General features: G+C 56.5%; 2 protein-coding genes across 4 annotated transcripts; both read right to left on the bottom strand.

Annotated features, from left to right (window-relative positions):
- Positions 1–1,676: 1,676 nt before the first annotated feature.
- UBOX5 (U-box domain containing 5) lies at positions 1,677–23,729 on the bottom strand. Of its 2 annotated transcripts, none has more exons than XM_075420270.1 (5): positions 23,650–23,729; positions 10,863–10,959; positions 7,361–8,543; positions 3,944–4,099; positions 1,677–1,967 (listed from the first exon to the last, which is right to left on the bottom strand). In XM_075420270.1, the coding sequence occupies exons 2-5, from the start codon at positions 10,914–10,916 to the stop codon at positions 1,756–1,758; spliced, it is 1,605 nt and encodes a 534-aa protein (XP_075276385.1). In that variant the 5' UTR covers positions 10,917–10,959; positions 23,650–23,729; the 3' UTR covers positions 1,677–1,755. The 2 variants fall into 2 exon arrangements, with proteins under 2 accessions (XP_075276385.1, XP_075276386.1); XM_075420271.1 differs by lacking the exon at positions 23,650–23,729 and adding an exon at positions 23,526–23,605.
- On the bottom strand, positions 15,641–23,722 carry FASTKD5 (FAST kinase domains 5). 2 transcript variants are annotated; one of them, XM_075420269.1, is made up of 2 exons: positions 23,650–23,722; positions 15,641–18,367 (listed from the first exon to the last, which is right to left on the bottom strand). In XM_075420269.1, exon 2 carries the CDS (start codon positions 18,327–18,329, stop codon positions 15,867–15,869), a length of 2,463 nt encoding a protein of 820 aa, XP_075276384.1. In that variant the 5' UTR covers positions 18,330–18,367; positions 23,650–23,722; the 3' UTR covers positions 15,641–15,866. The 2 variants fall into 2 exon arrangements, with proteins under 2 accessions (XP_075276384.1, XP_075276383.1); XM_075420268.1 differs by lacking the exon at positions 23,650–23,722 and adding an exon at positions 23,526–23,599.
- Positions 23,730–23,773: the final 44 nt, after the last annotated feature.

The following is a 23,773-nucleotide window of genomic DNA, read 5'->3' as shown; positions in this document are numbered from 1 at the left end:
GGTTTCACTCTGAGGGTGACGGACCCTGGCCCAGGCTGCCCAGGGAGGCTGTGGAGTCTCCTTCTCTGGAGATATTCCAGCCCCGCCTGGACAAGGTCCTCTGCAGCCTGCTGTGGGTGACCCTGCTTGGGCAGGGGTTGGGCTGGGTGACCCCAGAGGTCCCTGCCAACCCCCACCATTCTGAGATGATTCTGTGAACCCCAGCCAGACGGCTCCCAGCCCGCTACCAGGGGAAACTTTCGGGCAGGAGAGACGCTGGGCCGAGCCGGCGGCTCCGGGTTTCGTCGGAGGGAGACGGCTGTGGGGCCGGGGAGCTCCCCCGGCAGCGATCCCTCCTGGAGACGCGGGGCAGAGGAGGAGGAGGTGCGAGCGCTGAATCAGGCCGGGATGGATCACACCAAACACACCCCCACCGCAGAGCCAAGAGGATTTTTGCTGCCTCTGAACACTGGGATTTTTAGGAAAATTTTTTTTGCCTATTTTCTAACCATTTATTATTTAAAGATGGAGGACTTTTGCTGCAAACGGGAGAAGGATTACAAACTCCTAGGCCCGCAGCCGAAGAGGACGATCAGTCCGGTGCCGGCACAACGCCGCGTCTCAGCCGCGTGACGAGACGGCTGTTTCGCGCGACCAGAAAAGCCACGGGCGCGGCGGGCAGCTCGAAGCAGGTGCCTTTCGAGAGAGAAGAAAGGTATTTCACGCAAAGGTGAGCTGAGTCAGCAAAACGGGCACAGAGCACCAGCGAGGGACCGCTGCCCCGCGGAGAGAAATTACCAATTAAGCGGCAACAGCAGGGGGTTATGCAGGTGACAAAACCCTCTGCTGTCACCTTACCCTCAGCGCATCCAGGGCACACTGAGACAGAACGCATCCCAGAGATTTTTCCTTCTGTTTTTTTTCTTTTTTCTGCACAGCCCTTTGAAGCCCAGACCTCCTCCGGGCTTGGCTTCCCGAGGCTCGGAGCCCACGCAACCGCTGCGACAGCCCCCCTGAAACCCTGCGGATCCTCAGCGTCGGCTTCGCTCTTTCCAGCCCATTTATTCAGCGCCCCGCAAAGAGATTCACTCCACGAGATCATTAAAGCCGCACAATGAGACCAATTACGAGTCAGAAAGAGAACCTGACTTTAAACGTAATTTTATTAAGGCTTAAATGTCTATCAGCCAGACGGGAGCTGGCCCGGTCACACGACACGAACCGAGAGTGACGTTTGGCGTAACGCGATGGCTTTCCTACAGGGTGAGATCGCTGCCGGTTACTCACGCGTTACCCACGGCCTCTCTTCGTGACTCGCCGGGCTCCGGGACGCAGGACGGCGCCGAGGGAGGAGGAGAGCGAGGCGGGGAAGGGGGAGAAGTCGGGCAGCTCGCACGTTGTCCATCACCACGGCTTCGCCCGGCCGGCTGCTCGTCAAACACGGTTTGAACTCAACGGGGAAGCCAAACTCGCAGTCCCAAAGGCGCCGACGCGAAACCACCGAGCCGCTGGGACGGCGGTCGGAGGGCGGGCGCGACAGGCGGCGACCGGCTCCGTATAAACACATATTCCTCGTTAAAGAAGCTATATGGCTTTTGTTATCCTCGGATCGCGGTGCTCTGGCTCCAACCCCCCCCCCCCCCCCCCCTGCTCTGCAAGCACAAGAAGCCCAAGCCCTCTCCGCCACGGCGGGCGCCCGTCTGGCGAGCTCTCCGACGGCCTCCGTCCTCGACGCGGAACGGCAGCGTGCCCTCGCCCTCCCGGCAGGCTCCGGGGTCAGAAGTGAACCCTGCGGACGTCGTGCGTGGCAGCCGACCTCTTGCAGCTCCCGCACGGTATGGAGGAGGGGGACTTCTGCTTCTCGGCCAAGCACGGGCGGCACATCAGGTGGCCGCAGGGGAGCTGGTACACGGGCTCCGCTTTGAAGTAGGAGGAGAAGGTTTTGCCGCAGGAGGAGCATCCTTGGGCCTGGCCGCTCCGGCCGTGCTCTGCAAAGGCGAGAGGAGAAGCGGCTGGGTCGGGGAGCGGGGGGAGGGACGAGTCCGCGCCGTGCCACCCCCTGCGCGCCCGGTGCTGTCGGGAAGGGAACGGCCCGGCTCCCGGGGCAGGCTGTGCTGGGAAGGGGCCGGATCACGTCCCCATTGGCACCGTCAGGCTTTTAATTGAGGACAGATGACCATAAAGGGCTTTTCGCTTTTAGCGAGACTAAATTGGCCGCTCTTCCACTCTTCCAACGAATTGAAGTCACCCGCTCCCCAGCGAAGCGCTGTCGGTGTCGCTCTGCCTTCCCGTCACACACCGCCTGTCAAGGGACACTCTGCCAGCTCTTCAACAGCAGCAATTTCAAAGGGGACAGGAGAAAGCTTAATAGCTTAATGTCGCCGCGCCAAGAGCGCACCTCTCTTCACAGAAAGAGCGGTCAGGCCTTGGAACACGCTGCCCAGGGAGGTGGTGGAGTCCCCATCCCTGGAGGGGCTCAAAAAACGTGTAGATGTGGCACTTCGGGATATGGTTTAGTAGGCATGGTGGTGTTGGGTGGATGGTTGGACTTGATCTTAGAGGTCTTTTCCAACCTATGATTCTATGAAAAGCTATTGAGGGTGAGTGAGCCGCTGGGAGCTGCGCGGCCCCGGCCCTTTCTCAGGGTCACTCGGTCCCCCTGAACCCACTCCCCTGCCCCTCGGCCGGGAGCGAGCCGGCAGCGAGGGCATCGCCCTGCGGAGGGACGTGGGAAGGTTCAGTGCTCCCCCACACCCTGGAGAAACCCTTTTGGGAAGGTGTAGGCAGCTGGAGCATCTCTCTTACGAGGAAAGGCTGAGGGAGCTGGGCTTGTTCAGCCTGGAGAAGAGAAGGCTGAGAGGGGACCTTAGAAATGCCTCTAAATATCTGCAGGGTGGGGGTCAGGAGGACGGGGCCAGACTCTTTCCAGTGGTGCCCAGCGACAGGACAAGGGGCAACGGGCACAAAGTGAAGCAGAGGAAGCTCCAGCTGAAGATGAGGAAGAACTTCTTCCCTCTGAGGGTGACGGAGCCCTGGCCCAGGCTGCCCAGGGAGGCTGTGGAGTCTCCTTCTCTGGAGATATTCCAGACCCACCTGGACAAGGTCCTCTTCAGCCTACTGTAGGTGACCCTGCTTTGGCAAGAGGGTTGGACTAGATGACCCACAGAGGTCCCTGCCAACCCCGACCATTCTGGGATTCTGTGATTCTGTGGATTCGCGTGTCTAGCTAGCAGGTGGGACGAGAACCGCGAGGACTCAACGTAAATGAGTTCAGACCTGATGGGACTGTGAGCACGCTCTCGGCCGGCCGGCCCACGACGCTGCTGCCGCGACCCGCTCCTGTGAGGGGTCAGCACGCTATCGCTAGATCTACCCCTCTCCAGCCCCATCTCCGCACCGGGCCCCGTCCCTGACCACGTAGCCACTCGCCAGCTGGGTCTGCGCAGCTCACGGGCTCCGTCCGAGCCACCCAGCCCAACCTGCAGAGCTCTGGCAACAGCAGAGCCCCGGCGCGGGGCGAGCTCTCCGTCGGAAGCGACCCGGCGCAGGCTGGGCTGAGCGCCGCGTGTCCGGAGGCATCCGGACGGTCCACGGGCAGCGCAGGGCAGCAACAGCCGGCACGTCACAGGACGCGTGCCGGAGCCGGCTCCGACCGCGCATGGGGACACCACACCTCACTTTCTGGGGGTCAACAAGGTCTAAGCTCCCTCACTAGGAAAATAAAACCAATAAAACCGCCCAGATACACAGGCAGTAGTTAGGGACTGTTAAGTAAAGCTTGCTGGGAGACAATATATCATTGAATATATAATATTGAATATATAATATTCAATATCTTGAATATATAATAATTCTGAGTCTGAAGACATGTCGAAAGACGCTGAGCAGCAGCAAACCCTCCCCGTTAAGCCGGTCCCAGGTCTCTCTCGCTCGCCAAGGCGAGCCAGAGGCGCTGGCTGCTTACCGAGGACGGTGCCGGAGCTCCACGAGCTGCTGCAGCCTCCCTCGCCCTGCTGCTGGCTTCTCATCAGCTTGGCCGTGAACGAGGGCATGGAGCTGAGCGCCGAGGTCAAGGCGGTGTCCAAACTCTCCGACAGCTTTTGCTCGTGGGAGAGCAGATCTGCAAGGGAAAGCACAAGGGTCGGGAAAGGGGACGCGCGACAGAAACGCCGCTTCGCCTCCGAACCTTCGGGACGACGCTTGGGGTTTCAGGGGCCCTGCCACTTGTTTTCTGAGAGGTCTCTCTTCCCCACAGAGGTGCCAGGATGGGAACATTTAAGCAATTAACAACATCCAAAGGACTATTTTTTTTTTTTTTTTCCTCTCCGTCCCAGTTCCGAGCCGAGGGATGGAGACAAACGCGCAGGGCCAGACCCCTCCCTGCGGCGTGCAGCAGCGCTTTGTCCTGTGCAGTACCGCAGGCGTTAATTAATCAAGAGAACGATGTCTGCATCGCTAATTCTGTTAAACCCTTCTCCCAGAGGAAGACCTCGGAATCAGCGCTGCGCATTTGCCACGGCAATCTCGGCTGACGAAACACCGCCGCGCGACACCCCGGGCCGAGCGCCGTGCTTTGGCTGATGTACGGGCACGGCTCCCCGGGGGGCTGCGGGACCCCACGGGGCAGCCCCTCTCCGGTGGGGCAGGGGCACGTCCCCAGCCGGAGCCGTCACACGCCTCTGCGATCAGAACAACTCATGATTCCTCCTGAAGCATGGCGTGAGCTCTGAACTGAGGGCGGAGATGTGCAGCCCGACTTCTTCCTACCCTTCCCAGTGGCACCACGCATCAATCGCCTTCAGCTGAGTCTTTCAAGAACCCGTTTAAAATCAAAGAGCCACCCAAGCTTTTTCCTCGAAACGTTTTTTGGGAGAAAGACCACGCACGCGACGATCATCAGCAGGCATTAAGAGCCACCAGAAGCCACGGGCCGCCTCTTGATGCGTTACAGACCACTAGTTTAGAGAGAACACAAGAAAGCTTGACTTACTGCCCAGAGCCCTTACGTGGCCGCAGACCCCGCGCACCACGTGCTTCTCCCGCCCCACTCCAACCAGCCAGCCTCAACGCACGGCCCCACCAGCACGGCCGCTCTCTTCAAGCTCATCTAAACTTGAGCTTGCTAAAGACGTCTCTCGCCCTGCTCCCGGCTGAAGTTTGCCTTCCTCCTCCTGCGGGATCGTTACCGAAAGCAGGAACTGGGTTTAACGGTGGCGGAGAGGAGACTGAAGCGTTGCCGTACGCAGCGCCGTTGCCAGCAGCTCCAGGGCGTTTCAGGGATTCCTGGTTTTCCTCCTGATTTCAGTGGTGCCCAGCGACAGGACAAGGGGCAACGGGCACAAACTGAAGCAGAGGAAGCTCCAGCTGAAGATGAGGAAGAACTTCTTCCCTCTGAGGGTGACGGAGCCCTGGCCCAGGCTGCCCAGGGAGGCTGTGGAGTCTCCTTCTCTGGAGATATTCCAGCCCCGCCTGGCCGCGGTGCTGTGCAGCCTGCTCTGGGTGACCCTGCTTGGGCAGGGGGTTGGGCTGGGTGACCCACAGAGGTCCCTGCCAACCCCGACCATTCTGATTCTGTGATTTTTTCTCTCAAAGCTTAGGTAATGAACCATGTCCAACAAATCACGGTAGCTCAGGTAGGAACACGATATCTGTGTGGGGAGGCAGTACTGGCTGGAGGCTTGCTTTTGCCTGGGTGAAGGACCTCAGCAAATTTGAACTGAAAAGGTGTGGTTTTAAATAAAAAACCCACCCCAGCACCCCAACGCTGCCGGACCCACAGAGCATCCCGCACGGCTGCTCCCACGGCTGCATCTCACCGCGGCTGCCCGGTGAGGGGCTGCGGCACGGCCGGGGACCGAGGTGGGTGGCTGCACGCAGCTTTTCAGGGGATTTAGCTTGGGGCTGCAGATCTGGACTGCCTTCCTGCCTCCTGGAGCTTACGTCCGGGTTGGTGAGGAAAGCAAGGGGAAAAGCAAACCAGCGCCCATTTCTTCCCCCTGTAGACACAAGTCACTTCCCCTGTCCAGTGTCTCTCCGTGGTTTTTCGCTTTAGCTAGCTGCAAACCCTGCGCAAGCCTCTCCCAGCCTCCTCCCCCCGGCTCCGAAGGCAGCACCACCCACGGTTCCATTCCTACCGAGCCCCTGCCCCGCTGCACCAAGCTCAGCGCGGACGGGAGGCTGCGCAGCGACACGCTCCCCGGGCTCAGCCTCTGCCACAGTGAGAGCCGCCCCGTGAGGAGGTCGGGAGCCAGCCTGTCCCGGGGACGCAACCCGCGCAGGGACGCCGAGCGTGCAGGGAACCCGCTGCACCGGGAGCCCAGGCCGGCAGCGCCCGGCCAGGGAAATCTGTGAGCAGGATTAGTGCCGCGTCCCCACTTCCCTCCCCTCCTCGCGGTAAGATCCGCATCGAGCCATCACTGCTGCACCACCAGGCATTTCTTCTCCTGCTGTTTTGTGGTCTCTTGCTGACGCCAAGAAGATGTTGGGTGGCTGGGGTAACAGAATCACAGAATGGTCGGGGTTGGAAGGGACCTCTGAGGTCACCCAGCCCAACCCCCTGCCCAAGCAGGGTCACCCAGAGCAGGCTGCACAGCACCGCGGCCAGGCGGGTCTGGAATATCTCCAGAGAAAGAGACTCCACAGCCTCCCTGGGCAGCCTGGGCCAGGGCTCCGTCACCCTCAGAGGGAAGAAGTTCTTCCTCATCTTCAGCTGGAGCTTCCTCTGCTTCAGTTTGTGCCCATTGCCCCTTGTCCTGTCGCTGGGCACCACTGGGAAGAGTCTGGCCCCATCCTCCTGACCCCCACCCTGCAGATATTTAGAGGCATTTCTAAGGTCCCCTCTCAGCCTTCTCTTCTCCAGGCTGAACAAGCCCAGCTCCCTCAACCTCTCCTCATAGCAGAGATGCTCCAGTCCTCTCCTCATCCTCGTACCCCTCCGCTGGACTCTCTCCAGTACAAACAAATCACCCACGATAAAGAAACTTCAAACCAGCGCGCTGTGAGAAAAATGTTCTCTCCACGCAGCTGGTGGCTTGAAAGCAAGGAGGAGGAAGGAAATACAAACCAAAAGGGAAAGACGGCGACCTGAGCAAACAAGAGGGCTGTGAAGCAGGCTGCACGGGTCAGAGAATGAGAATGACGAGCCTAGAGATGAGAAAAGGTGAAACAGAACGGGAGCAAACACCGCCCAGGGATGGCAGCTTGTGCTGAGAGCGGGGAGGGGAATGAGAGGATGACCTGACTTCCACGGCATCTATCAGCAAAACACCACTGCTTCCCAGAGGCAGGGTGGGAGTCTGCACCGGAGCCTCCTGACCTGCAAAGCTGGCCCCGGGCTGTCAAGACACTCAAGAAACACGGGTGACTGAGGGAGCCACGATACCTGTCGAACAGTCCATCTGGATCAAATGCGAGTCACTGTCAGCTTTCATTTTTTTAGCACTGTTCTCTGAGGTAGACGTGACAAGTAAGTTTGTAGAGGAAAAATAGGGCGGCTGCACGGAGCTCTGATCCACGCAGTCCATTTTCCTTTTCAGAGAAGACATCGTTACGGAAGAGGGCACGAGCGTTTCCGAGGCGTGAGCCCTCCCGAGCAGGTTGGTGCCAGGGATGCTGTGCTGTAGGAGGAAGTGGTCTATCCTGGCCTTGAGGGTCGGGTGAGGTAGGGGCTGCGAGTGCTGGCTGAAGGCCACCCCAGTGAAAGGATCGCTGGGGACCCTGCCCCAAGACGCTTCGCTCCGGTTGCATTTTTCCAGGGTGGTCTGGTCGATCACCTTCCCGGAGGGGAGGAGCATGGGGAAGGTCATGATCTCCAGAGTGATGGGGTCCAGGAATTCTTCGGGGATGTCTTGGACGACGTCCACCAGCTTGCGGAGGGTCTGCTGCTCGCTGTCGTTGGCGCTGAAGGGCACGCAGTCGCTCTCCATCGGCGTCCAGAGCTCCGGCTTGAGGCTGCCGACATCCTGGGCGAAGAACTGGGAGGCCACCTGAAAAACACCCTCGATCACCTCCTGCGGGCACGATTTGGCAGGCTGTCCCCACACCTCCAGCCTCTTAATGCAAGGCAGGCCGCCTCCGGCCACGTGGGTGATGCAGATCTTTAAGTGCGAGACGTTGCTCAGCGAGGCGGGGCCTTTGTTCCAGAGGTCTTGAGATGCAGAGCCAGGGTAGGAGAAGACATTTTCCATCTGGTGGAAGGGAGGCCTCGGCTTGAAGCCTCTGTGGCCGAATGTCACTTTGCTTTGATTTTTTAAGACAGCTTTCCCCACCAGCGTGAAAGTGTCTTTGTCTGACACAGGCTGACCGGCCAGACCTGACAACTGGCCCTCAGAGCTCTGCCAAGAGGTTTTATTGCATGAGGTAGAGGTGTAAACTTCGAGCCCGGAGAAGGTCTGGTATCCCCCAGACGAGATGTCGATATTAATCCTGCAGATCTCGATGTTGAAGGGAAAAGAGATGGTGACGTGGACTGGAGGTTTGATAAAGTATTCGCTGCGGAAACCACGGTTTCTCCTGGCAAGGTCTTCGGAGATCAGATTCTCCACTTCATAACCGTCAGCAGAAATCTGTGTTTCAGGAGAAAACTGGATTTAATTCAAAGCAAGAAAATTAAAAGGAAACTGATTTCACAAGCACTGACGCCGATTCGCAAGGTGATGTCAGCTAGGAACCAAGGCCGCGGTTTCACGTGCAGCTGAGACAACGCAGGAGGTCCCTGCTGCCGAGGCAGAGCAGACCCCCTCCCACCCTCCTCCGGCCACGCCGTCCCATCCACTCTTCTCTGCACCCTCTGCTACCTGGCCAGCCATGGGCAGAGCTGCCTGAACTGCTAAAAGAGTGGAAAGTTACGGAACTTTTTGTGGTTTTGGCTGGGTCAGTGAACTAAATCGAGCGGGAGAGCGTGGCTGGGAGCAGAGCACGTGTGCGTGGGGTGGACGGGAGTCTCCTCTCTTGCAACGGTGGTGAAACATGATGTCAGCTTATCCTGCTGTGGGGTAATGTCCGAACCACGCGGTTACAGGACCTGAGAAACCTCTGGAGGCCTGCTAGCCGACTGGAGCTGTGGGAGCGGGGCCAGAGGAGGCCCCAGCAATGATCTGAGGGCTGGAATCCCTCTGCTGGGAGGAAAGGCTGGGAGAGCTGGGGCTGCTCAGCCTGGGGAGGAGAAGGACAAGGGGAGACCTTAGAGCAGCTGTCAGTGCCTGGAGGGGCTGCGAGAGAGCTGGAGAGGGGCTGGGACAAGGGCAGGGAGTGACGGGACAAGGGGTGATGGCTTTAAACTGAGAAAGAGGAGATTTAGATTAGATATAAGAATGAAATTCTTTACTGTGGGGGCGGTGAGGCCCTGGCCCAGGCTGCCCAGAGAAGCTGTGGCTGCCCCCTCCCTGGCAGGGTTCAAGGCCAGGTTGGACGGGGCTGGGAGCAGCCTGGGCTGGTGGAAGGGGTCCCTGCCCGTGGCAGGGGGATGGGACTGGATGGTCTGTAGGGTCCCTTCCCACCCAAACCATGCTGTGATTCTACGACTGCCTTCTCCTGCTGTGGGATCAACCCTCCCCACCCCTGAGTGAGATCCGTGTAACCAGGCTGGGTCCCACCCCATGCCTCCCAGACCATGCGATCCCACCCTCTGGTCTGCTCCCGGGCAGGCTGGCTCTACCCCCTCCCTCTCCTGGAAGCCCTGGGGCCTAATCAGTCTGCAGCGCTTGCTAAATGAACAAAGAACAGCAAGGAATATCTGTATTTATTCCACCTGCTTAACATGGCTGCTCTGCACCCTCCTGATGCCAGCAATCACACCACACCTCGGCAGTGCGGCTGGGTCCCCACACCGTACTGCTGGTTTTACAGCACAACGCTCACGAATCTGAGGCCGTCCTCAATTTTGGGGAGGAAACTCACAAATGAAAAACGGCTTTGAATTAAAGCTGAGCTAGTTTCTAAGAGATTCTGACGATGCTGAGTGAAAACTTCAGTATTGGCCAAGTAACTTCAGCAAACGCGGTCAAGAGCTGTGTATTCCACTGGACAACGGGAAAGGTGTAATACTGCAGGGAAAAAGGTGTCTCAAGTCAAAGCACACACACCTGTAAGCACGTAACACTGTCTTGTTACGAGATCCTGCAAAATTAGGGCTTTTTCCCTCCAACCATTAGTGTGTGCACGTCAGAGCAGTCGCACGAGGTTACAGAGCGTCCTAACGTGGCAGAGACCGATCACAGTGTAGACAGCAATAACCAAATTCTGAAGAGTAATTTCTGGGAAATCTCTCAATCCTGATTTTTCAAAGTCCCAAGCCTTCACCTCCACTTTATCTTCACGTGAGCTGCAGATCCCAAGCACCCAGACACAGGTTCTCTTCGCGCCCGCACAGCAGTGACTCTCTCAAAACCGAAGCAAAAAGGGGGAAGGGGATGCAGGAGCCCACATTCCCAACATCAGCTCGCAAAACCGCCTTGCTGGGAATGACAGGCGACTGGTGAGCTTGGAAGAGAAAGCTGTGAGCAAACCCACCCAATTCACAACCCTCTCACATCACCGGGAAACGATTTTATTTGACAAAAACGCTCTGGGCTTTGCAAAGAGCCTATGCTTTACCTGCATCTGTCCTCAGCGCTCCTGCTGCCAGGGACACACACAGCCTCCCAGGCTAAAATCCCTCTCTGATCCAGCCAGACCACACAAAATGATGGGAGTTTGCTGGGGGTTGCCTTTGCTTTGTTTTCTCCGGAAAGCCTGGCACGGCCAGCCAAACCCCAGTCTTCCAGAAGCGCTGCCAATTAGCACAGACAAGCAGCGAACAAGCCCTCCCCAGCCCCAACCGGTCCAGCACGCTGCTTCCACCCAACCCCTCCAGCTCCCTAAAACCCCGCACGTCGTCATTTTACCTTGTTGCAGTGAATTCTTGGCTTGAACTGTGGGAGACAGACGTTTATGACCATCTTGGCAGCGGGAGAGGGCTCACTTTCTGAGCATCGGATTCAGCTTGTGAAAAAGAAGAAAGAAAAACAAAACAAAGCAAGTGAACAACAGCAAAAGGATCTCGTGTTCAGTGTACGAGTGGTTCCTAAAATACGGTGGTTCCTAAAATACGGCTCAGGTCTGAGTCCGGGAGGTGAAGCCAATATAAACCCAAACGCCTGGATGGTGGAGAGATGGGATGGAGAGAAAAAACTGTTAATAGTGAACGTTAATAGTGCCTTAATAGTTAATAATTAGTGAACCCCTGGAGAAGCCTCAAAGAGAAAATGGCTGCTTTAACTAAAAACGTCTTACCTACGGACACACTAGCAATTAGATCTGAAAGTTTATCACGGATGCAGGAGGCTTTAGACACAGTAAAGCCCCAGAACATCACCCGAGCCTGCCGGAGGAGCCGGTGCGGGCTCTCGGCCGGCTCAGTTGGAGCCGGAGGACGCGGGGTGCTCTGCGATCCGACCGGGGCACGCGGCCCCGCAGCCCCTCACCGCTGCGAGGGGGAAATATCTGCTGCCTTCAGCAGCTGGAGGCAGGACCTGCCTGTGCTCCCAGCCAACACCCGGCACGACAAGCTCCGACGGGGCCTCTCGGGGCGAGGGTAACACCGGCCAGCGCTAACGCACCGCCGCCGCCGCAAAGGGAAGCGCTTCTGGAGGGCTGCGGGAGCCTCGGATCTAAGCCGAGATTAAACACAAAGACTGATAATCGGTCTTTAACGGCTCCGCGGGAGCAGAGGGCATTTAACAGCTCTAAGGGAGATTATTCGAGTTCTGAACGCTGACCCAGCTCATTCTTCTGACAATGCTCATTAAAACAACTCCAGCGAGCGCACCTTCTTCCCCATTGAAAAAAAACATGACTCGAATCGGTTATACCGGATCCCTTTTAAGAATGAAATTATCTGCGAGGTGAGCGTTTTAACCTCACGTTAACCTTAGTTTCAATACGCCATTGCCTTGGGCAACCCTGCAAATCAGCAACTCGCTGCTTCCTTCAAGAAGGAGCAGCCCTTTCATGATCTTCAGCGGCAGCTGTTAGCTCAGCCAGAATGAAACTGGCCTTCTGGGGGCACGTCGGGCCGGTGGCTGGGGCGCAGAGCGTAGCAGGCAGGCGAAGCGAGCTCCAGAACGCTCTTCTCTTTCTGAAACGAGCAGCGCAGTATCCAAGGGACAAACCCCACCTATAAAAATCCACACAGCAGAAGCAAAGCCTGCAGATGAGCAGAGCTTGGAGGTTGCAACGCCAATGCTTGATCGAAGCCGGTGAGAACCTAGGCAGAGCCGCAGCGGGCCCTGAAGCAGCACCCCTTCTAGCCCAGCATTCGGTCTGACAGCCATCAGGAGCCATTCCTGCTCCCCAGCAGCGAACACAGGACCAGGGCAAGCACAAATCAACGGTTCCCCAACACTACTTCCCCGGCTTTCTGAGCCTGAGAGGCTTCCACTACACAGCTGCCAGTGAGGGATTATTCAAACAGGTTTTGGAACTGGTCTGACTCTCGGCACGGATATCTCATGGGAGTAAGGTTGCCGCTTTAACTACAGGCTGTGTGACAGAGCTACTGCTTTTGGTTCATTTTGAACCTGCTGCCTGGTAAATTAGCTTGGCCCTCAGCGCTGGTATTGAGAAAAATGGCAAATCCCGTGTTCAGATTTGGGCCCCTCACTACAAGAAGGACATTGAGGGGCTGGAGCGTGTCCAGAGAAGGGCAAAAAGACTGGGGAGGGGTCTGGAGAACAAGTCTGCTGAGGAGCGGCTGAGGGAGCTGGGGCTGTTCAGTCCGGACGAGGCTGAGGGGGGACCTTCTCACCCTCCACAACTACCTGACAGGAGGGTGTAGCGAGGTGGGTGTTGGTCTCTTCTCCCAGGTAACCAGCGATAGGATGAGAGGCAATGGCCTCAAGTTGGGTCAGGGGAGGTTTAGATTGGATATTAGGAAAAATTTCTTTCCTGAAAGAGTGGTCAGGCATTGGACCAGGCTGCCCAGGGCAGTGGTGGAGTCACCATTCCTGGAGGGGTTCAAAAAACGTGTAGATGTGGCAATTTAGGACATGGTTTAGTAGTCATGGTGGTGTTGGGTGGATGGTTGGACTCGATGATCGTAGAGGTCTTCTCCAACCTTAACGATTCTATGATTCTACAAATCAAGTCTCTTTTCTCCTTTTCTTGGAATGACTCAAGATTCACCCTCTGTTCTTGTTCTCCTTGCATCTCTTCCCTGGCCTGAACTGACCAGAATGGTGCATTCGCATTCGGTAAATCTCGGTGAGACCTTCCCTGAGTGATGGTGAGCGAGGAGAGGCACCTTCACCTCTGCACCCCTGCCAGCTCCTCGCTGTAAGAACTCCCTTCTCCCGAGCCGCTGCCGACAGATGGACTAGATGACCCACAGAGGTCCCTTCCAACCCCTACCATTCTGTGATTCTGTGATTCTGTGACAGACCCTGCCTACAGCAGACGCCAAATTCCCCCACGGACCCTGTGGTCCTGCAGCCTCCTCTTTCCGAGCGCTGCCTCGTGCCAGGCAGACCATGGACGGGTGCAAGCCGTTCCTCAGGACAGACTCGCATCTTCTTCCAAACCTAAGGCTGTTACTGAGGTTGCGTTCTAAATCTTCCTCCTTTTTTTACTACACTTCTAATAATCTGTGGCAATTAGCTCTGGTTAATTACAAAGAATTTATCCTCTCACTAAACCTACTGTCAGTTCAGTTGCTGTTCTGCAGCATGAGGACCTACGTATGTACATAGAGATATATTCTACAGGATTTTGTCCTACCTGTTTGTGACCCTGACACAACTTTAACAACTCAGACTAATTTTTCCAGGTTCAGCATCTCAGTAAGAAAATGCATTATTCTGTATGTCCAAGTCACTGCTCTCCCTTCTTCTGAAAAGCTTTACTACTCTCTTGCTCCACAGCAAAGCTGGTCTCTGAGTTAGTTTTACCCATGGCAGTGTTTTTTTCACTATTGCCATGAAAGTGCAACTCCGAAGGCAGACTGTGGGGATGAAGGGACAGATTAAATTGAGTGAAACTAGGACTAAGCTTCCACGTAAAGGAGGAAAGCGAGAACTGGCTGGGCATGCTGCAATAGGAAGCTAAAGGGGCTGGCTGAGAAGCAGGTGGGAACAAGAATCAGCGGGATGGGCAAAAGCGCGAGAGAGGAACGGATCAGAGGGGCGGCCAGGATCAGATGGGGACAGCGAGCCAGGACCCCTCCGGCAAAGAGCCTGGGCTGAAGCAAGAGCTGGGGAAATGGGTAAAAATCTCTGAAAAAACACTAGGACGGGGCAGCAGATGCGGCTTCCTAAGGCTACTGCTGCCCTTACGCCCCAAACTTGTGCGGAGGTCTCCCGTGCTAGCGACAACTCACGTGGTTGTGGCACGAAGGAGGCTCTGAATTTACAAAACACTTTAAAAATACAAGACCCATTAAACTGCATTACTCAAATCACTACTCGTCAAAACAAACGACCCACAGATCACGAAGGACTCAGGAGACTACGAAGTGCCACCATGACGTCACACAACCGTCCATCTCTCTCGCGTGCGTGCCTTCCCTAAGGTGGACAAACACCTTTCGACTGAGGCGGTGAAATGCAGACCCAAAGGCCTGTACTCTGTACTTTATTATGCCAGCAGGACCCTCTGTGGTCTTGGACGAGTCACTTAAAACCCAGCTTTCTGGAACTAGTCACTAAGCATCTTCCTGGTGTCCTACACACAACTAGGAAGCTGCTGCAATAAAGAACGTGCACAGTGGACACTGAACTAAGGCGCTTCGTAACGCTGAATATTTGAGGGAGATGAAAGAAACCCAGCTCAGACATTTTAAACCAAAATGAGCTAATATGCAGGATCTGTCCTGGGAGAGCAACCCCCTTACCGCCACCTCCCTTCTCCATCCTCCACCTCAGCACGCCTTGAAACGCTGCGCTGCAAAACAGCCTGAACACCTCATCTGCCTCGGCAGTGGGAACGGGAGTGTCGCCTGCTGCTCCCCGTGAGATAATCCCTGCAGGTCTGGCCAGACGCACAGCCTGCCCTCAGGAGACATCCCTCCTCTCGGGGACAGCCACCACCTGAAAGCTCAGGGAGAAGCCGGCAACTCTGCCCTCCGAATGGCGTGTGGAATCCAGACACGGGGCTGCGTCCTGAGCAAAAAAAATCACACAGTGAGCCAAGTGACGGCGGGTGGAACCAGCAGCCTCCCGAGCAGATGTTCCACACAGCTAGCGTTCGCACTCCAGTTCGCACAGGACTCGTCACCCAGGCAGGGGAATCACCTCGAGGTGGATTTGTTGGCCCTATGTGTCGGCAGACAGGGTCAAGAGGATCCAAATCCTCTCTGTCCCGCGCTGCTGAGAGCTGAGCACAAGATACGTCTCGGGCGCAGAGCACCCCAACCTCAGCCCCAGCTTCCACCTCACCCCACAGCTTTCACGCTCTGTCCCGCTCACGCACAGCTCCTAAAGGAGAAACCCAGACAGCGTGCCCGCCAGCCCCAGCTCAGTGGTGAAGGAAACATCTCTGTGTGCTCCTGGCACCCAGGTCAACTTCTTGACTAAAAATCATCCCAGTTGTCTCCCAGCTATCACTGGTCTGCTCTCACAGAGTCACCAAATCCATCCACTCTCATTTACAGTGGAGAAAAAAGTAATCACGGAGAAAAATGAACAGGGCAGTAGTTTTTATTTGTCACGGAAGCATTTGAGGATCTATGTACAAAAGGAGAGTGCGGGACACACAACTGTCAGCAGAGCGGAACTGGCTAACGCAGCAAAGCAGCCCGAGCACGCAGAGCACCTGCCAAAAACCGAACCAATGCTCAGAGACCGTTTTAATCAGTAATCAGCAAGAGGGATGCATCCAGGAGGCCGTGCCAGCCTCCGAGCAAGCACTACGCCGGACTAGCCAGCCCCGCCGAGCAGCGCCGGGTCGAACACTTTGTAATGGAGGTAGCTCAGTTTCTCCAAACGCGTGCGTTTGAGCAGAGGAAACCATTCCCAGCAGGGCAGTTCCACCACCACGTACCCCAGCTGCCGCAGCTGCCGTCGTTTCAGGCGGTGCAGCCCCAGGAGCCGCTTGGAGCAGCAGCAGTAGTGGTTTCGGTTGGACACCTGAATAGCCAGCTTCACCCCCCGAGGCTGAGGATTCAGCGCAAGAGATGGGGGTGCTTCGAGACAGCGCCCCGATTTAGGCTCAACTCGCAATCCGGCATCTCCACCTGAAAGCACAGCCCGATTCTGCGTGTGTGGTGTCAGTGCTTCTTCCCCCCTCTCCTGACCAGGAGTCCTGGCTTCGTTTTCCACTTCCACAGGAGACTGGCTATCAGGTCTCCCTTTTATAAGCTGAGTCATTAAGTCATCTGTTAGATTAACTCCGATGTCTTTTAGCTTCTTCTCTGCAGCAGGGTCTTTTGAGTTGAAAGGGATGGGCTGTCCATCCATGGCCAGATGAACCTCCAGATCGCTCGATCTCGTGTGAGGCAGGATCATGTGGTTCTTCACGTACTCGGGGCCACCTAACATGCTCTTGAGAAGAGACACAGCTTCCACGATTTCAGGCCTGACATAGATCTCTTGCTCTGCAAAATCCAAAACCATCTCGGTAATCTCTCGATAAAGCTGAGGTGGAAGGCGGCTGCCTTGGTAGCCTGGACACTCAATTTCAACACTCTTACCAAGGGTGAACAGGTCCTTTTTGAGCTCATATTTACTACCTCTCGTTTTCTGGACAAACTCATCCCTCAAAGCATAGTCTATCAGCTCCTCTGGGAAGCGTTTGACAAATGCCAGGCCAAGCAAACCAGTTAGGAGATGCTCCGGAAACTTCCTAAATTCATGGAGTTTTCTATGCATCTGCTCTACCAGGCTGGAGTAAAACTCCTCCTCGTTCGGAGGTTCATAGTCCAGGCATCCAAACGACCACAAGAACTTGGCGGCATCTTTGCTTCGGCAGTAAGTCACCTTAGGAGGCAAAGACTTGGCTACAGCAGCCATAATGCCTTCGTCAAAGTAGTGCAGGGATGAACAGGTAAGAGTGATGTGCATGATGCCCTGGATGTTTATTGTAGGGATCCGAGAGGGAATAACCTTCCCAAGTTCCTTCAAGAGGGGTAAGTGGTCCATGCGAGCGTACCGGAGCATTTTAAGCACGTTCACCAAAGCGTAACTGCTCATGTCTTCCATCTCCAGGGAGACTCTGTCCGCAATTTTTCTCATGACGCGGTCAGAGATATCACCGAGGGACTTGAAGAGCCCTAAGCAGACAGCACCCACTTCCTCCAAGGTGAAGGAGTCCAAGTACTTCAAAATCATGTTCTCCACCTTCTGCGTCAAGTCTGCAGGTGACCTCCGGCCTTCACCTATGATATAAATGAGCTGAACAAACTGGGGCAAAGTGAGGTCTTTCCAGTGCATGTTGGCATAGCTGAACAAAATGCTCAGGTAGGAAGGCACGCTACGCTCCAGACAGCGCCAGCAATCGGCCACCAGCAGCAGCTGCTCGAGGTTCATGTCCCACACGCGCCGGCAGAACTCCTTCTCGCAGGCGTTCAGCAGCGGGTGGGCGGGCGGAACAACCAAACGGACGCAAGCCTTCAAAACATCGATGAGATCGGAAGTACTGAAGAGCCCGATGTTTCTGACAGCACAGCGACACAGCGTATCAAACCCGGGCTCGGACACCAACGCTGCGTGTTCTTCCACCGGCAGACGACTCAGCTTGCGAAAACAATCTGTGATGGTTCCTGGGCTCTGGCTGCCCTCGCACGTGGCCACACTGTGTAAAATCGAGTCACCTTCTTCTAAAGGAAGTGTGTCTACCGGCTCAAACTTGTCGTAGCTGAGAGCTCTGTATTCAGGCCTCCCCTTCTGAAACGCGCGAGGGTCCTCCTTGGAGTCATGCGTCTCCATTTTCTCCTTTTCTGCTTCCTCCTTGGTTTGTGCCGCAGAGAGATGAGCCGAGATGCTCTGCTCGAGGAGCGGTTTGGACCTGGGCTTTGGGTGGGCATTTCTGACGGGTGGCACAGCTTGAGAAGAGGCGGCACCGACCGTATGCTGAACCTGTGCGGTGCCAGGGCTGGTGAAAGCGTCACCGAGAGCCTGGCCGCTGTTGCTGGCAGAGTGCTGCCGGGAGGCAGCTCTGCTTTTGGCATAGGCAGACGGGTTATAGAAAACTCTGTAGTCTAGTGGATCCAGCAACTGGATTGTAGCCGCAGATTTGGTGCCGGTGTCGGCTATTTCCAGGTTCTCTACCTTTTTCTGCTTACTTTTGCTGCTTCCGCTCTCGGCCTTGCACTTGGCTGTAGTCGAAAATGCAGTCACCCTGCTCAGTCTCGGAAATCTTCGGCATATTAGCACTGTAGCCATGGATCGCAATTTACTGGGGTCAGAATTGCTTCCAGGTACTGAAAAAAGGGCAGACGAAGAATGAGTGGCTTCCACCTGACACGAAGCACTTTTTAATCTATCCTTTACGCTACCGAGCGTGAGGCGATGCCAGAGTTTCCCCTAGCCAGGGTGGCTGTTTCCCTGCAAAGCCACATGATGGCCGCTGTCGAACATCACCTCACGCAAAGGCAGTTCACAAGCAGCACCGAGGTGACCCGACCTGCCCGAAGTCGGGGTGCACGGCCGTCACGTGTGACCTGCTACTCAGCGGCTACAAGTAACCTGGCAGAGACTACAGAAAAAAGTCACTCCTTTTTCATTTTTAAGAGATCTAACCTGCTTTCCTTTCATTCTGAACAATGAAAATGTATTTTTGCAGCACAGTTGCAGCTTCAAGAGACTTTACGTACTCAAAGAGAGCATTCTGCTACTTCAGTCACCATGGTCCGAGACACCAACCAGCACCCGAGACGCTGTCGAAATATCCAGCGTGCTGCACTGCTCTTTGCAGCTGGAGACAGTATGTGGAGGCCACGAGCAAAGCCTCCGCAAAACCAGTCCACAAAGTGAACGCTGACCCACAGCCTGCAGATAAAGGTTAGCTGAAAGGAGAAACGCGGCCCCGGAACAAAGTCAGGGAAGAGCATGGGAGGAGTAACACAAATCACTATCAGATGCTACATTCAGAGTTAAGAACCAGAGGGAAAATAGCTTTACGCTTCAGACTTGGGAGCGTTTCCCATGGTTTTAGGGTACAGAAGGCTTAAAAATGCCAGGTGCCTTCCTAACTCCTGCCTAAACCAGCTGCAGCGCAGAGAGTGAGGATGAGAAATCTGTCAGGAGCTAAGTTGCACGCTGCCAGCCCGCGCAAGCTGCCAAACGAGCCTGTTTACGATGATTCAGATGACGACTAAAACCCAGCGGGTCAGCGCTCCGTGTAAGGCACCCTCATCCCCCCAGGTGTGGCCAACCCCAAAGATGCGCTAGGCCAGGCGTTTGCAACCTCTGCGGGCAAACTCAGTTTTGCAGCAGCAAAATGGATGCCTTGGAGGAAGAAGAGGTGGGTGAACGCTGTGGCTGCAGTGGGATGGGGGATCACAAGCCGCTCTGGCCGCAAGTAAGCTGGGTTTATTTTTTTTTTAAGTACAAGAATTCCCCCCCATCTCCCACGACTCGTTAAGACGATCTATTCCTGCACGGCAACGGCGAAGCATCGGCTCCTCCCAAGGAAGGGTGAGATGGTAAGGGAGGGAGGATGGGGAGAGTCGACGTGATGGTCTCTGCTCCCTCTCGGTGCCAGATGTGGGGTGCTGCCCGTTGTGGGGGCCGCAGCCTCGGCTGTCTCGTGCGTGCCCTGAGCTCTTCTGCAGCAGCAAGAGCAGTAACAGGAGCAGACAGGCGAGCAAGGCGTCTCTGATCCGGCACAGGCACAAGCAGCCTGCTGCTCTCTGCAGGCTGCTCTCTCCCCAGGTTGCTTTACCTCTGCCTTCAAGGGGCTCGGCTTCTGTCCGAGGACGGGATCTCAGCACAGAGCTGGCACAGGAGCGCTCCCCATCTCCTCCAGTGCAGAGTGAGGTGGCTCAGTTCAGCCCTCTGGGATCAACCGAGTCGACTCGCACTGAGGCGGCCGAGGAGATCTCGAATCCTCTGCTCCACTGACAGAGCCTGGGGCAGCAACTGCCCGAGGGGGTGAGGAGAGGCTGCTGGAGCAGTAACCCTCTCAGCCGCCCCAGCAGGAGAGGTGAAAAAAGCAACCTGGGTGGAGAACAAGAGAGGTCCAGGGGCAAAAGGAGGGAAGGCAAGCTGAAATGGAGATTTCTGGAGACAGCCACGCAAGGAGGAGGGTACAAGCAAGAGGCCAATGTGTTTTTAAGATGACTGGTAAATGGCTGATAAATACTGTGAGACACTCAATAGCCTCAAAGCACACCCTGAGGCAGCCCCCGGCGCAGATCAGGCTCTGCTCCACAGACCCCAGGCACTGCTGGCCCTTACGGCTGTGACCGTCCCCTCCCCACGAGAGAAGTCAAATCGCGACAGGCAGGAGGGACTCTTACCCCTTCCTGACTGTCTTGTGAGCGGAGGAAAGGAAAAGCCCTCTCAGAACCGGGACAGCAAAACCTGAGCCAAGAGCTGTGACACTGCGGCACAGCCCAGGCCACGCCAAGCCGTCAGCAGCAGCAAGCAGGAGCTGGATATCAAAGCTCTCCCATTTAGCACACAAATGTTTGACGAAAATATCATTTCTGGCTGCAACATCCAGCCTGAACCGGGTGCAAGTGACTGCAGTCCGTGTACCTGGAGACAGGCAGCCGTGAAGTGGCCTCAAGTTGCGTCAGGGGAGGTTTAGATTGGATATTAGGAAATATTTCTTTATTGAAAGAGTGGTCAGACATTGGAACAGGCTGCCCAGGGCAGTGGTGGAGTCACCATCCCTGGAGAGGTTCAAAAAACGTGTAGCTGTGGCACTTTGGGACATGGTTTAGCAGGCGTGGTGGTGATGGGCTGATGGTTGGACTTGATGATCTGAGAGGTCTTTTCCAACCTTCATGATTCTGTGATTCCATGCTATGATTCTATAAGCGGGCAAGGCTCAGATCTGCACCGTGGCTGCAGGAAGGAGACCCCCCCCCCCCCCCCCCCGCAGGCATCATCTCCTCTTCCAGCACCTTGCAGAGCTTGTCCTGGGGGACACTCGGAGGGGCTGGTGCAAGCTGCAACGCTGCTCTTGGACGAGGGGAGCTTTATCCTGCCCAGGCTTTCCACAAGACTTTCTTGTCTGACTCTGTTTTGCGTGTCTGCCTATTACCGAGAGACAAGCCAGCACTACCGCGAGGCATGCCACTTATTTAAAATAATTTCCATTTGCTGTTGAAAGGTGATGCTACCTACAAAATCCAGCACCCTGCTGTCACCAGAAACACCCTTCTCGGCGACAACAGCCCCACTTCAAAGCACAGAGCATCAAAGCCGCGGCGTTCGCACACCGAAGGCGAATGTCACGTGCTGCTACGAACACCAACCACCTAGTTTTGCGCCGAGCCGTGACACATTCGGGAAGCTGTTTAGTAAAGTGAATATTTTTCTCCTGCTTTGCTCTAAATCCAGCAAGAAAAGGAGAAGACCGCATGCAGGGGAGTGAGGTTGGGCTGGGTCGAGAGACTTCGAGCACCTCCGAAAGAAACCGGCTGGGCCCAGGTGCCCTTTTGCCCATGACTTTTACCCACCCCCAGCACAAATCTTGGTGATCTTTAAAGCTTCTACAGCGCTTCTCTTCCAACTCAGCCTACACCTCTCCTCGATGTTCCTCTCTTACGCCGATTAATCAGCCTTCCTTCCTCCTCCCACTGCGCCTCTCTTCTCGCTCGTACACAGCCAAACTCCTTCCCACCTCTGGGCGAGCCTCTCCAAGAAATTTCACTTCCAGTGACTCCAAAAACCCAGCCAGAAAGCAGATATTGGAGCTGGGCCCTGCAGGCTGCGAAGGCACTTTGCGGAGGCCCCAGGGGATGGAAACATCTTTGCGTGTGTGTGTGTGTGTGTGTCCGCGTGCCACACTTACAGCCGAGCGCTCGGCCAAGAGCGCAACCGCGCAGCTGAGCGTCAGCCGAACACCAGGGAAAGCAACGCCGCGGGAGGGCTGACACGCGCCGCGGAGCGGCGGCTCCGTGATGGGGGACACAGGCGCGCCCCGAAACGCCGGCTGGGCTCTTGGTCCCTCTGAAGCACGCAAAGGGGCTCCGGGGAGCGCTGGCAAACCCTCACGGGACGCAGGCGAGGAGACCACCCCCCCCCAAGTCATAGAATCACAGGTTGGAAAAGACCTCTAAGATCATCAAGTCCAACCATCCACCCAGCACCACCATGCCTGCTAAACCACGTCCCCAAGTGCCACAGCTACACATTGTTTGAACCCCTCCAGGAATGGGGACTCCACCACTGCCCTGGACAGCCTGGTCCAATGCCTGACCGCTCTTTCAGGAAAGAAATTTTTCCTAATATCCAATCTAAACCTCCCCTGATGCAACCTGAGGCCATTGCCTCTTGTCCTATCGCTGGTTACCTGGGAGAAGAGACCAACACCCGCCTCACCACAACCTCCTTTCAGGTAGTTGCAGAAAGCAATGATGTGTCTCCTCAGCCTCCTCTTCTCCAGACTGAACAGCCCCAGCTCCCTCAGCTGCTCCTCAGCAGACTTGTTCTCCAGACCCCTCCCCAGCCTCGCTGCCCTTCTCTGGACACACTCCAGTCCCTCAATGTCCTGCTTGGAGTGAGGGGCCCAAAACCGAACACAGCACTCGAGGTGCGGCCTCACCAGTGCCCAGTACAGGGGCACGATCCCCTCCCTGCTCCTGCTGGCCACACCATTGCTGATCCAAGCCAGGATGCCGCTGGCCTTCTTGGCCACCTGGGCACTGCTGGCTCATGTTCAGCTGGCTGTCGACCAGCACCCCAAGGTCCTTTTCTGTGGGGCAGCTCTCCAGCCACTCCTCCCCAAGCCTGTAGCGTTGCCTGGGGTTGGTGTGACCCAAGGGCAGGACCCAGCACTTGGCCTTGTTGAACCTCATACGATTGACCTCAGCCCATCGATCCAGGTCCCTCTGCAGAGCCTTCCTACCCTCGAGCAGACCGACACTCCCACCCAACTTGGTGTCATCTGCAGACTGACTGAGGGAGCACTCGATCCCCTCACCCAGATCATTGATAAAGACGTTAAACAAGACCGGACCCAAAGCTGAGCCCTGGGGGACACCACACGTGACCGGCGGCCAGCGCCTCCCCCTGCCCGGCACCGCTGACGGCCCGAGGGCAGACGGCTTCTCCCCGTCGGGAGCCTGGGATCCAAACCTCGGCCTGAAACAGCTCCTTTTGGCCGAGGGGCCGCAGCCAGCACCTGCGCCTGGGCTGAAGAGAAAAACAACAGGAAAGGGATTTTTCCCCCCCATAACGGATGATGACGTCAGCGTGCAAACCTGTCATTTTTTGGTCGGTTTTCCACCCACCCCCCTCCCCCTTTCTAAGTCCCCGCCGGCAGCGCGGGGCAGGGCTGGGCCAGCCCGGGTCAGAGCACCGCCGGGAACCCGAGCCCCGCTACCCACCCGCACGGCCCCACCTCCACAGACATTACCCATACATATATATACATATTTTACATATTTACACGCATATACGCACCCACTGAGCGGCGGAAGGCCGCGGGGCTCCGCGCATGCGCGGCGCTGGGCGGGCGGCGAGGGGAAGGGGATAGGGCGGGGGGAGGACGGGGACGCGGCGGCCTGCGCTGCCCGCTCGCACTCACCGGGGCCCGGCGCCCACCGCGGCTCTGTCCCTGCCGCCCGCCGGCCCCACCGCCCACCGTCGCCTCCCCGCCGCTTCCGGCCACCTGACCGTGACGCACTTCCGGCCCGTACGGCGGCCGAGCC

Source organism: Opisthocomus hoazin, chromosome 5, assembly GCF_030867145.1.
Source record: "Opisthocomus hoazin isolate bOpiHoa1 chromosome 5, bOpiHoa1.hap1, whole genome shotgun sequence".
Lineage (NCBI taxonomy): Eukaryota > Metazoa > Chordata > Aves > Opisthocomiformes > Opisthocomidae > Opisthocomus > Opisthocomus hoazin.
The sequence above is the reverse complement of the archived record's forward strand: the minus strand, read 5'-3'. Positions and strand labels throughout refer to the sequence as shown.

Excerpts from the sequence above, each read along its gene's own strand:
- UBOX5 (XM_075420270.1), bottom strand. The coding sequence starts at position 10,916 with ATGGTCATAAACGTCTGTCTCCCACAGTTCAAGCCAAGAATTCACTGC. Across the intron at positions 4,100-7,360 it reads CCAGATGGACTGTTCGACAG|ATCTGCTCTCCCACGAGCAA; the intron begins GTATCGTGGCTC and ends TTTCCCTTGCAG. Across the intron at positions 1,968-3,943 it reads GAGCTCCGGCACCGTCCTCG|AGCACGGCCGGAGCGGCCAG; the intron begins GTAAGCAGCCAG and ends TCGCCTTTGCAG.
- FASTKD5 (XM_075420269.1), bottom strand. The coding sequence starts at position 18,329 with ATGGCTACAGTGCTAATATGCCGAAGATTTCCGAGACTGAGCAGGGTG.